Consider the following 13,883-nt stretch of genomic DNA (forward strand, 5'->3'; position numbering starts at 1 on the left):
TAGATGCTTAAATTGCACAAATATTTCATTTTTTTATTATATTGACGCCTATTATTAAAGCTATCGCTTTTTGCATATTTCGTTTTAGTACGTTGAAGCGTGAAAATAAATTAAACATTCTGTTCAATAACCCTGCGTGTCGCAAGACAAATCCCGTACTGTTACCAATAAACTTTAAACGTAAATATTTTATGGAAATGCCAAATATTGGAAAAAGCGCCGAACGTTTTAATGGTAATGATCGTTGGGATATGATTTGAGCGCTTTTTTACCACTTGGAAACATGACCTTTATCATTGAAAATTAGAGTTGAAGTGTTAATTCACCCCGCCTGCAAAGTTTAGACTCCGCCCAATGGTTGGCAAAAAGAGGTGTAATTCATAAAAGCGCATATAGGGAAGGTTGACAAAATCATTGTTTTTAATGATAATCATGCAAAATATCAAATGATTTTACTAATTATGTCTGAATAAAACATTTGCATTTGTGAAACGATTATATTGTTGTTATTATTTGTTTTTACTAAAAACAAACTCAGGATTTGAACACAATGAAAGAGCTCGGTGTGTAGTTACGACAAAATCTCCATACTCGGCACTTCGCGACCATTTGTTGGTTAAAAATTGCTCATAAATTGAAAATATTTCAGAATAAATTAAATTGAACGAACGAAAACAAATAATGATGAAAACAAACAACAAATAGATTATTTGAACCTTTATTTGTCTGACAAAACTTACCTTGTTACACATAAAATAAATTCACGTGATAAATGTTATTTTTTGTTTTAATTGTTTACACCGATGTTGACACTCTTTGTTGCAGAATTTTTATCCGGGTGTTTTATTGCACCTTTGTTCATCACAACCCGATTATCTTACTGTCCACACAATTACAAATAAAAAAGGTGTCAAAAATCTAGGGACCTATACTTGGGTCCCTGCATAAACCACACGTTGCAGCCTAGTGTCTGGTAATTAAACACAATTTATGATACTCCCATGTCATCCCCCCTTGGCATATTAAGCAGTCATTTTAGCCAAATTTCAAAGCAACAATAGTGAGCAGTTGCTTCAATTAAATATTTTAACATTTAAAAAAAATGAAGACATTATCGGAAATGGATTTACAGGAACTAGTGTATATTGATTAGCCAGTTTAATTATAATAATACAATGTTTAATAACTAGAAATAAATTTAAAATATTGTGCAACTTAACGGCTTATCAACTGAGGTATTTAACTAGTACCGGCAAATGTAAACTTCGCTATTACGTGTATAGATTTCAAGTACGTTATTGCAGTGTCGCAAACACCATCTTGAAAACAAGCAATCACAATAGGGTAAAGAATACTTTCGTTAAATAAATGAAATATATACATTTATTGATCATAAAATGCCAGAATTTTATCACTTCTTATCACTAGTAAAGAGATTTCAATATGTATACATGCAGACAGTTAATTTGCATAATATAAAGAGTTTTTTCCGTATGTTTGCTAAAATTTATAAATATTGTCATTCAATGTAAAGGAAACAAAAATCCATTCAATGGAAAATCACCACAGCATTAGGAAAATTGTAATGTATTCCGCCTGTTAGGGCTTTGTTTTATAATTGAAATACACTTTCGATCGCTGATGAAAAATATCACTATCCACACCGCTTTTCAATTTGTATGCTTAAAATTATTAATATTGTCATTCAATGGAAACGAAAGGAAAATTCATTTCAATGGGAAAAAATGATAAAGTTTAACAATTGTTATGTATTTCGCATTTAAGGGCTTCGTTTTACAATTTATTAAATGCACCTCTTACACATTCGATCGCTGATGAACAATTACAATATCCACACCACTTATAATTGTAATCAAATAAATATATGTTTCTTTATTTTTGAAACATAATTTATAAATGTCTTTCTATGAGAAAGAATACGGCTTATTTAGTTGTTTTGCTTTGTGGGATTTTCAGTATTTAGTCCTCCGAGCACGTTCTCTGATGAACAATACCGCTGCTCTATAAGCAGTGTAAACCGGATATCAAAATGTCATTAGAAAATAATACATTATTAACAAGTTAACAACTAGTAAGTATAAACCTTTTCGTGCATATGGTCAGTCCATTTACATCGTTGAAAAAAAAACATTTTCAAACAAGATCTCTTTTCTCGTTTACAATCGATACACTTGATAATCATCGCATGACGTCACACAAGGGAGATAATTAAAAACCGGCAATAACTGAAAGGGTCTATTGTTTGCGTCTGATACCGGACTATATATAAGCATAAGAACAATTTCACATATACGTCAGTGTACGTTAGGACACGTTAGAGAAATGTTGAGAACGGTTCAGCTACACACGCTGACATACGTCAAAGCATATATTTGTACATGCCAAGTTGCGTTTGCTTCGTATTCTGAAGCTTAGCATATAGTTAGCAAAAGATGAAAACACTACACGTTTGGAGTAGGTAACTCATAAGCTGGCCATAAACTACTATTTTCTCCCATTAAATGGCTTGCGTTTGTCAAATCTGCCAATACGTCAGTACTATGTTAATACTCTAATTTGACGTACAAGTTTTGCTGTCATGAGCTTTTGATGTGTATTTCAAATATTTATTATAAATGTTCATACGAAACAAGTTTTTAACGTACACAATACCATGTTTAGGGGCCTTGATCGTGCAATAACAACAATGTCAGCTGTTGGAAATAGAACAAGACAAAAACATAGCCTTAAATAAAAAATATTGCAACTAAATAATATTAATTGAACGTTGTGTGATTGCGTATATATGCAAAAACTTGACATTATTATGTCGTTATTATTAAATATGTCTATCATACATGTCATTCAATTAACTTAGGCGTACAAGCTGGGACTATACGGGAAACAGTTTGTTTGGATATTTACGGAAAAATATTCCGATGAGTTCTGGAAGGTTGGCGATGTCTATTGCACGGAAGAAGAAAGGCAGAGGGCAGTGGAAGGGGCATTTTTCTGTAATACTGTGAATAATAAGCCCTTTAAAGAAAAGGGAATTGCAAACATGACGTGTAAGGAGAATCGTTAAAAATGAGAATATCGACAAGCGGCTATAAGGATGTAAAACGCCTAAAAACCTAAAAAAAAGTCTATTCATGATGACTTTTCTTATTCAATTTATTTTGCAATGAAACGTAAAACAAACTTTTCAGAATGCTATCTATATTTGATGGTTTACTTAAGCTCAAGACAAAATTGTTAAAACGAGTTTTTTTTGTATTTTAGTATTGTATTGTATTTAATAATTGTACTCAATTAATTAAATAGTCTGGGAATTGTTCTCGTCATAGAGCCTTACTTTAACATGTTAGGTACGATTTGAATGTAATATTTTATAAATATGTTGATGAGTACCCTATACTTTAAGTATATTTTCAAACATACATTTGTATATACCAGAATATCTTAAAAACTATGAATTTTGTATTTTAACTGATGCCATGTTGATTTTTATGATGCCATGACAGCAAAAATAACGACATTCGATTGGTCATTCAAACACTGTATTTAAACCGTAGCATTTATTTTAAACTAGAAAACTAATGTTTTAATCGAACATTTTGTTCTATTGATAAAGACTCGGACCTCCTCACAGATATTCGTCATCGCGCTAATGTACCAGAATTCAAACCATTTGACTACGCCGTCGGCAAGTGTTACGATCATGTTTGGGTTGCAGCTTTGGCGTTGAACTGCTCTTTATCTACACTTTGGAAATTAGGGGGTGGTAAGTTCTCTCGAAACTGTATGCTTATCAAAACCATGTATTTGAAAGGTTTTTACATGACTTCTAACTATGTGAATTAGATTAGTGAATCTAGCGATGCTGGATATTGTCTACCATTGCACTCACAGAGTGCATGACGATATATTCGTATTATACACATATACTAGTTTGCAGCTGTGTTATGTAAACCTGTATAATGGCAGAAAGTATAAGATGAAGCTTTAAATAACGGTTGTCGTAAAATGGATTATAACTATTTAGTGCAAAGGTTTGGCTAACTTTTAGAGTTCAAAGTTCAGATATTTCAATCATTTAGCCATTACGTAATGTAAGTTTAAATAAAAAAGCAACCTGTGGAACTAAGACATAATTCTCCAGCCCTATGTTAAGTCAAAATGAGAGGTCAAACGTCAAACATGATATGTGTTTTAGAATATGTCGTGGAAGTTGTGACCAATCTGGTTTATTTGGCTAAAAGCACCTCATGTTGAGACGCGGAAGTCTCATTTAGTAATGGGATAATTATACATTTAAGTTTCAAGATCTGGAAAAACTGAGCTTAATCAAAGTTATTTTAGTAACGTTTTCTAATGTATTTTTAATAGTGTGTGTAAAGTTGAATGTTGGCTAACTGTTTTCATTTTTTCTGAAACAATCAAACGGTAAACAAATTATTGTTATGCCCATAATGAAGATTGTCACATATGAAGGAGCTAATATTGTGACACTTAGGCATGAACTTTTTTTATTTTAACTACAACCAATATGTGTGCGTTCAGCGAAAGCGTGAGCGTTGAAAATTCCGGTTCAAAATCTGGTATTCCAAATGATAGAAAATAGCTCGATAGTCCAGATCAAGCGCACATGCTCATTAATTTCTGAACTTTATCCGGACAATTGTACAAACGCTGCATATAATTCATATTTTTTTCAGAATTCTTAATGGATGAAAGACCAAATATGATTACCGACTGCATTGATAAGTTAGATTTTGTAGGGACGACGGGTAGAATAAGGTTTACAGATGGGGCTCTTAATCCAGATGCCGTATTGCAAAGAATCCAAGGTAATTAAACCTTATGCACACCTTCTTAAACATGCAATTGTGCTTTTAGGAAATTTTGTAATATTTTTGGTGATTGGGAGAGTACTGCTAGGTTAAAACTAAAAACACAATTGTGGCAAAATTACCTTATTTTCGGTACAACAAATGTATTGAAGGAGGACAAGAAATGTAAGATAAAGTCGTTATACTGCGTTTGTGATTACTCAAGGCTTTAATTCAAGTATCTATGTTGGTTTAAAGTTTAAACGAGTTAATATGATTTTACAGATGCGAATACAAAAGTGGTGGCATATTTTCGGCAGGATTATCACCCAAATTCTCGTTATGAGTGGATAGATGGAGCACTTATTTGGAAAGGTCAGACTAAGATGCACTTAGTACACATTTAAAATAAAACAAATAAACAATCTGAATACAACACCGACATGGTCGCAATTTTCCAATATACTATAATACACACATTCTAACTGAAGGGTATTTTTCTATTTAATGAGCTATATATATTGGTTGATTTGTATTCAAAACCAAATTATCTAATTGATAACATATACAAGGCGATGTCTTGCTGATCAATATTGTTTATTAAGCTTTAACCATAAAACATTGTTTCGATGAATGATGTGTTTAAATGAATCATCGAAATGTTATAGTAATACGGCCACATATTGTTATTTTTTCCAGATAAAATTATCCCACGTGATTCTGCTCAGACAATTCAGAAAGAGAAGTTCGTCCCGATGTCATTATATTTGACGATGTATATATTAGCTGGTATTGGAATCATATTCACAATCGCTTGCTTCGTTTTCAACGTATTTTGGAGAAAGCACAGGTAGTATGTGAACAGGTTCAGTTTTTAAATTGACATTTGGAAGGAAAAAACATATAGATATGATTGGTACTGAATAAGTGCGTCTGCGTTAAGATGTTTGGTAAAATGCTTCGATTATTCGTTTATGTAACAGTTAATTTCAGAAAAAAAAACGTACAAATTAGCTATACCTGTTGCCCTTGCCATATCGCTATAAATAAATATTTTCTGATCATATTAATGTCTAAAGTATAACATTAAATACATTTTATGCAATTTCTTATATTTTATAGGATAGTGAAAATGTCATCACCAAACATAAACAGTATTTTACTTGTCGGCTGTTTACTAATGTATGTAACTATAGTTATCAAGACAATGGCAACGACAAGCAAAACAGTGTGTGCGGTAAGCTTAATTAATTACAATTGAATTGTTCGTTGCGGATGAAAACTATACGTTTCGTATGTCATTCTATATTTCTTTTATCATGTAGAATTTTGGCCAGCAGAAAGCGAGGCATATTATCATAAAATAGTTGTAAAGTATGACCCTATACTGCAAGCCGCGCGATGAGTTCTTTTAAGTTATATGTTTTATCATTCATGTCCAACATTATAGATGTTTTTTTAATCTATACGAGTTTTGCATTAGGCATAATGTTTTTATTTTTTTATTTAGGTGCGATTGTTTTGCTTCTGGATAGGATTCGCTACTCTATTTGGTTCCATGTTTTCCAAGACATGGAGAGTCTACAGAATTTTCACAAATAAACAAATGAAACAGAAATTGGTTTGTCAAAATGTTTTAAATGCACAAATATAATTGTGTTACGATTTACTTTATGTAAACATTTGTGTTATTTACACAAATCTCATGTATTTACTTAATTTGAAATATGCATGTTAATTCGTATGCATATTAATGCATACTAATAACAAAATTTCTGCTGTATTGTTGTAGTCATTAAGAGACAAACACCTACTGGTCATCATCGGTATACTCGTTATCATGGAAACACTTGTGTTAATAGTATGGGAGAGTTACTCGCCGCATCATGTGAAAGAGCAGCGGCTGGAGACAGAGGATGTATGTTTTAGTTGTATATAAAAATAACAATGTTCATATTGTGTCTTAAAAGATCATTTATTAAGTGGAATAAGTATGTTTGACTTTGTTGTTTATTGTATTAAAATGTATTGTTTAATATTACAAAGGTTACCACAGACAAAGGGGACAAGGTTTTAGTGTTTTCTCGTGTTTGTGTGTCGGTTCACTCCAACTATTTCAACTGGACCCTGAAAATAGTGAATGGTGCTCTTATGGCCTTGGGCGCTTTTTTGGCATGGGAAACCAGACAAGTAAATGCGTTATTCTTGTTATTATTGTTACCAGTGTCATGGTATAATTGATAATATACTTCACACGGTGACTAGTTATTCGATAAATGTTTACTCCTTTTTGTATCATTTATTCGTCACCACTTTATATATTATTTTATTTTGATATAACCATTTTGAGTCTTTATTTGTTGTATTATGTTTTTATGTCATTTTAATACATGATGCCATTTAGCATTACCATGTAACTTGGAAAATGTCAAGAGTTAAAAAGCAGTTTGATACGATGTGATACTAATTGTTCCCACCTTTTGCCCGCCTGAACGGGTCAACACTAACAGCGTACAATTCTCTTAAATTAGTTGCTTGCAAATATTTAATTGAAAACAAATATACTTTCTCCTACGTAATACTTTAATCTAGATTTGAACGGAATACTTTTTAAAACACGCGTACAGTCATGAATAAAACAAATTGTTGAGTATATCTTGTATCTTCCAACATTTACTCTGTTTTTAAACACATAAGGTACACATAGAAGCTTTAAACGACTCCAAGACGATCGGTGTATGCTTGTACAACGTTGTTATTCTGAGTATCGTGGGGCTGTTTCTGTCTATGACGCTTGATGACAAACCGATTGTACTGAATGGAGTCACTTCCGTGTGCCTTTTCGTCGGAACTCTCGTATCGGAGACGTTGATATTCCTCCCAAAGGTAACACTGTACTTAAACAAACAAGAATTCAATAATTTAGCAATATATTAACAATAATAATATTATTAAAAAATAAGTGGTCTAGAGACAGTATTGTATTTCCATTATTCATAATATGTTTCCTATACATTTAATTAAACAGATATTAGCATTTTACCGGAAACCCATTGCAACCCCACAGACTGCCTTGACTAATCTACAATCATCGACAACCTTGAGTATAACAACAAACCGTATTGAATTAGGCGCCAGTCGTTCATGTGAAAAGGAAACGGAAACTGATGATACGACGAAATTGGATTAACAAATCAAATGAACTTCCGATGAGACTAGATTGACATTACAAATTGAACTTTCGACGAGATTGGATTGAAATCATAAATTGAACTGGTGATGATGTTAAATTAACATCACAAATATAAATCATAAAAAGATTGAATTGATATTAAACATCGAACCTTTGGTGAGTGTAAATTAACATCAAACAGTAAACTTACGACATTGGAATAACATTACAATTTGAACTTACCATGAGATAGGATTAACAATATAAATAGAACATAATGCAAGATTGGTTTGTCAACACACAGTGAATTTACGACATAACTGGATTGAAAGCAAACAATTATAATTAGTATAACTTATATTATATATTATATTTTAAGTGTAATTGGCTGTATGAGTTTTAGTTATTTTGAACATTGTAACATGTAGCATTTTATGCAGCTAAAGACAGACATACACTTAGGCTGTCTTGTATTAGGCCTCTGAATGCTTCCCGACAACTCTGCCATAATGGAATCGAGACTCAAAAATGTTGAATTTTGAAATATAGCACATCTACTTAAAACTGACCAATGTCTGTGTTTCTGTGTTAATGTGTAACCCGACGTTTGTGCAGTAAACCCTATTTGCCCGCTTTGATGACAAGCAATCAAACTCACCTAATCAATCAGCTCATCCAATTGACAAGTAAACACGATTCTATTGAAAGTATAAAATGGTGGTCATACATTTAAATTCAATTGAGTAAAAATTGCTCTGCAATAGAGCCGCCTGGCTGTCGTGGAATACGTAAAGAACTATTGGCTTTGTACAGTGTTTTCAAGGTGCTAGTTACTTTAGGTGAGAGGAAATATCATGCCAATAGAGATCACAAAGTCAAAGGTCAAAGTCGCATAGGGTTTAGCATGGAATTTGTTTCCGGACATTATTAAGAGAATGATTGACAAAAGATCATCTTAATTGTTAAGCTCAAATATCAAGGTACCTAGGGTCATTAACATTAAATGCGTCTCCAATATTACCTCTTTACTAAGGTAAAGTTTATTTTATTTTGTGTAGGATAGTAAATCATGCGAGGCGAAGACCCTTCATTTTTTAGATAAACAGATCAAAGGTGAAGATCACAGGAGCTTGTTATCTGAAAAAAACATTTCGCATAATGAGATATTGACTGCACGTTAGGGTATATATATGTTTTACAAACATCTCTTGTTTATGTGCTTATCTGTGCTACTTAAAACGGCATGAGTTTGAGAGCAAGAGAAGAGTGGGGACGATTTGTTGTAGTTTAATTACAAAATCAGTAAGTGTGTTTAGGTGTATGAAAATATTCCCAACTCTTTTTTATTGACTCAATGAATGTTTGTATACACTTATATGGCTCTGAGTCTGTTGTAAGATTGCACGTAGCATTGTCTTTGGTATTAATTTAAAATATTACTGGTATTTAATTAAGTACCCATTAACATTGATAAACTGTTAGCTGGTGTGAAACCTTGATAGGATTCTTCAGTAACTGACTTTATGTTTTGTTAAATTGCAAGGAGTGTAATTGAATTATTAATTGTTGTAATGTTTGTTCAAAATTGTCAACAGTTGAGTTTAACTTAGATTTGACGTAAATAAATACACAATTTCAGATAGAAACTAAATGTGGTCATGGCAAATTTCAATTGCATTAATATTCTTAAATATCTTGGCCACTGTGTGGTTAAAGAGCAAGTGTAACCTACTTTTTTAACGTTATGCTGTTGAGATATTTCAATATGTTATGCAGTATTTATTGTGGGTAGTAAAGCCTAGTTTGTTTGTTTGCAGTTTGCTACAACATTTAGTTGTGCAAATTGATCGTAATGCTCAAATTCGCCATTACGTGCATTTGTTTGTAAGTGGTCAACAACTTAGTAATATTTAAGATTGAAAATATAACGTGAAAAACAAAATCATACTTTGAATATTATTGTCTTCGTTTTTGTTAGTTTATGAAGTGTGATGGTTTTATGAAATGAACACTTTGAAATGTAGACGATGATAAAGCTGAATTAATCTGAAGCTATTAAAAATGCCTTTTTTATATAATTTGATATACTATGACTCTATTTGCTATATTATTTGTGATATATCCCTTGTATCCTGAACGTTCAACTAAACTTAAATAAAACTTCTTTTCGTTTCTTAAGGGCTGTTGTATATCCCCGAAAACTAAGTTTGAAGCGTATATACAAGGAATCACTCGCTTTGGTTATTGGTTGGTCAGTGCATCAATTGTTATTAGTGGTGTGGGGGTAAAAGTCACGTTTAGGAAAACCTCAGGTTTAATCTACTTAATTCACCAAAAATGTAAACGCCTAGTTATTTATAATGAGATGCAACAATGTGGGAAATTGGATCTTAATAGTGATGTAATAGTTTGTTATCGAATATGCTTAAACATGGCAATTGGTAAACGGTGAATCCGCTATTCATGCGCTAGACAAACCCTGAATACGCCAAGTATACTATAGAAATACGCGGACCATAGGTTTAGTATGCTAATCCATGTGCTAGACATAATCTTACAGAGAGGTATACCGTTGTTCAAACGTTTTAAAAGCGCGATGTTGAGGTACATATAAAGTATGCCAATCTTTGTAATATAGGTGCTTGGTCATGGGTTTTTAACATACGTATATATTATTAGGTTTTGTAACATACGTCGTAGGTTGCGTGTGCTATTTGCTAGCTTCGCGTATACAAATCACAAATATGGTCAATTTCAAAATTGTAATTTATTTGCTAGAAGCCTTTTCTCTATGTAGGAAAGTAGTTTGAACATGTTCATACAAAATTCATACAATGTTTACGTACACGAGACAGAGGTATACATTGTGTTCAGGAAAATATGCTTAACTGTAAAAATGCATGTATACATTATTTCGCGGACATCACTATTCACTCAGAAATAATTCTTAATTTAACCTCGAGTGTGTTATTCTATGTTGTTATACATATACATTCAAATTATGAGTATATGTATTCTCGCGTATGTTGGTGTTTTACCGTACTACAGTCTCCTTAAATCGAGTAAACTCGAGCCACACTAAGGTGTATGAATTACCCAGTTGAGGTGCGAACCGTTAGATAAAAAGCTTTCGTTATTAAGATCAAGTTAGACTGAGTGAGGAACGTTTCAGAATATCGCGATTAAATTTCAATATTTAACGTAGTGTATGTCCTCACAGACAACTGTTTCGATTAAACATATGAATGTTTTTAAAGTTGAATTTATACAATCAAACGGACTCGAACCCTATTGAAAATGGGTTACATCAGAGTAAATAGTCCAGAATTATCTCCCCTTGAATTTGATAAAATTGTGAAATAAGGCTTGTTTACGCAATAAAGTCCACAGTTTTCATCCAATTATTTCCCAACTTGCACAGTGTCTTTATCTGAATGATGAGTCCAACCCAATTGAAAATGAGCAATATCGGAGTTATAAGTCGTTCATAATTTTCATCCAATTCTTGGAAAACTTGCACAGTGGCTGTGTATCAATGAGGACTCAAACCCCTTTTTTTTAAAAAGCAATATCGAAGCAATAAGTCCAGAATGACTTCCCCTTAAATATGAGAACATTTTGAAATCCCGCTTGTTTACGCAATTAATTCAACAATTTTCATCCAATTATTTCCAAATTTGCACAGTATCTTTATATCAATGAAGACTTGAACCCCATTGAATATGAGCAGTATCGGAGAAATAAGTACACAATAATCTCCCCTTGAATTTGAAAAAAATCTCATTGTTTGCGCGATTAAGTAGACAGTTTCCATCTTAGTCTTACCAAACTTGCACAGTGTTTATAGCAGTAGAGCGATTCAGGTCCTCATGGGCCTCTTGTTCTATAACTAGCAGATACAAGATATACCAGCTATTGCTTAATTATAATGACGAAGCTTAGAACTTTGTCATTTCGTATGCCCATTACTTTGTCCCATACGACTTAGGGTATAACATTATGCTTACATGGGGTTGCGGTCTCACGTCGGACTCACATGCTATCGCTAACGTTACTTCGATCGACATGATGTTTTCGTTTCATAAACCATTTAAAAGAATTATTGCATGATTGTCAATTAAATGATGTGGCTTATTTTATTTGCAGTTTAAATGATTAATGAACACAAGCAATTAAAAGCAAGCCCGTACCCAAGCCAGGGGCCCTGGGGCTCGCGCCCCCAGCTGGCTGTTGAGTTAGGATTTTTTTTGTAAATAATGGGCCTTCTTCAAATTGTTATCTCATGAAACGGCCAACAGAGCACACTCCCTCAAAACAAAAAAGCAGATGTGTTTTATTGTTCCTGATAAACAATTGGATAAGCGCTCGACAGTGGAGATAAGCCCTAAGGCAATATTTTCTTATCGCCTTATACACACATCCCCCATCAGTCAATTACCCGTTGTGATCATGAATGCTTCATCTATCGATGGTCGATGTAACACCTCTTTTGATTGACCAAGGAAAGAGAAGCAGCGAATGGAAGCAACTAATACAGGCGGTTGAAAAACAAATAATGTTGGGAGCAATTAGAGAGGTATTGATACTCGTCATTTTTTGAACAGGAAAGTTTCTTTGTCTTCGTCCAAGGCCCATAACTTCGCAAAAAAAATCAATGGACAGGAACGAAACTCATACTTCATCCGTAAGTAAATGCGGGTAGACTCACACATCAAATACCAGGTCAATATCTGAAAGCGTTTGAAAATAATTCCTGCAAATGAAATGCCGGACGGACAGATGGACAAAAAGTCCAACTGCTATATGCCATTCTATCGGGGCATCAAAACAAGCTCAACATTTGAAAGAGTTGCGTAAAAAGACTCCAAAAAATGGTTATAGTAGAGAATTTTTTTAATCCTTTCAGTGCTGGAACCGAATTTTAAACGCCTTTGCAAACAGTTTGGATCCAGATCATCAGGATCCAAACTGTTTGCTATTCTGGTAGTATTCTTTGAAAGAAATCGAAAAAAAATGCAAATTTTTGAAATTCAGCAGACGAAATTTTAGCAGACAACAAATTTCCCAGCATGCAAATGGTTAAAGTCCACGGCCCATATCTTCGCCAAATATCAATGGACCGCCGGAACGAATTTCATACTTCATCTGTAGGTCATGTAGGTAGACTCACATACTAAAAATTAGGTAAATATCTAAAAGTATTGCGTAAAAAAACAACTCCGGTTATTATATAGACATTTCTAAGTCCAATCTATTGTAGGAGTTGTAGACGACTTGGATGGTGTATCTGTGTTGTGGATGGTGAAAGTAACAATGCGTAGTAGATGGTAAGCATTGTATGAGGAATTTGTCTTTAAAACTGTAGAGGAGGTTTGAATTCAAAGAGAAAATGCTATTATGGTTATATGTCAGTCATACTTAATGATACATTTCTTAATAAAGGCTTGTGCTTTTTGTTTTCTAAGCCTCGCATGATAAACCTGATCTAAATCAACACTAACCTAATATGAAATAAGGCAAAGCCTCAAAGCGAGCTCGATTTGTGTTTTATAGAAGAAACTAACAAAAAACTTTAATAAAGATATCATTTGAATTAAATTATTGAAGGCACTTCCTAGCATAAGAACGTGGAGTTCGTAAAGACTTGTATCAAAAATAAGGAAATGAACTTTTAATTATTATGTTAATCAGCAATTAAACAACAAACGGGACATATTATAGTGTGTCATACGACCTGATGAACTGAGCAGTTAGCCCAAAACCCCGCACAAAACAGATTGTCACACTATCAGTTGCGAGCCTTGCAACCACAAGTTTACCTACGAAAGTCAGATCGGGATTCGAACCCTAAACCACCCCATTAGCCATTGAAATTAGCA

General features: G+C 33.2%; 2 protein-coding genes across 2 annotated transcripts in view; one reads left to right on the forward strand and one right to left on the reverse strand.

Annotated features, from left to right (window-relative positions):
* Nucleotides 1-10,168, forward strand: part of LOC127836193 (gamma-aminobutyric acid type B receptor subunit 2-like) — a 23,217-nt gene extending 13,049 nt beyond the window's left edge. The window contains exons 6-16 of the mRNA XM_052362672.1: nt 2,879-3,068; nt 3,635-3,784; nt 4,719-4,850; nt 5,118-5,207; nt 5,532-5,682; nt 5,955-6,069; nt 6,343-6,453; nt 6,625-6,750; nt 6,879-7,022; nt 7,530-7,718; nt 7,861-10,168. Of these exons, the coding sequence (XP_052218632.1) occupies nt 2,879-3,068; nt 3,635-3,784; nt 4,719-4,850; nt 5,118-5,207; nt 5,532-5,682; nt 5,955-6,069; nt 6,343-6,453; nt 6,625-6,750; nt 6,879-7,022; nt 7,530-7,718; nt 7,861-8,022 (1,560 nt within the window). The 3' untranslated portion in view covers nt 8,023-10,168. The remainder of the gene's footprint in view (nt 1-2,878; nt 3,069-3,634; nt 3,785-4,718; nt 4,851-5,117; nt 5,208-5,531; nt 5,683-5,954; nt 6,070-6,342; nt 6,454-6,624; nt 6,751-6,878; nt 7,023-7,529; nt 7,719-7,860) is intronic.
* The window catches only part of LOC127836198 (mannose-6-phosphate isomerase-like), a 244,469-nt gene that overhangs the window by 120,504 nt on the left and 110,082 nt on the right, over nt 1-13,883 (reverse strand). The gene's annotated exons all lie outside the window — the stretch shown is intronic.

The sequence above is a fragment of the Dreissena polymorpha genome, chromosome 6, assembly GCF_020536995.1.
Source record: "Dreissena polymorpha isolate Duluth1 chromosome 6, UMN_Dpol_1.0, whole genome shotgun sequence".
Classification (NCBI taxonomy): Eukaryota; Metazoa; Mollusca; class Bivalvia; order Myida; family Dreissenidae; genus Dreissena; species Dreissena polymorpha.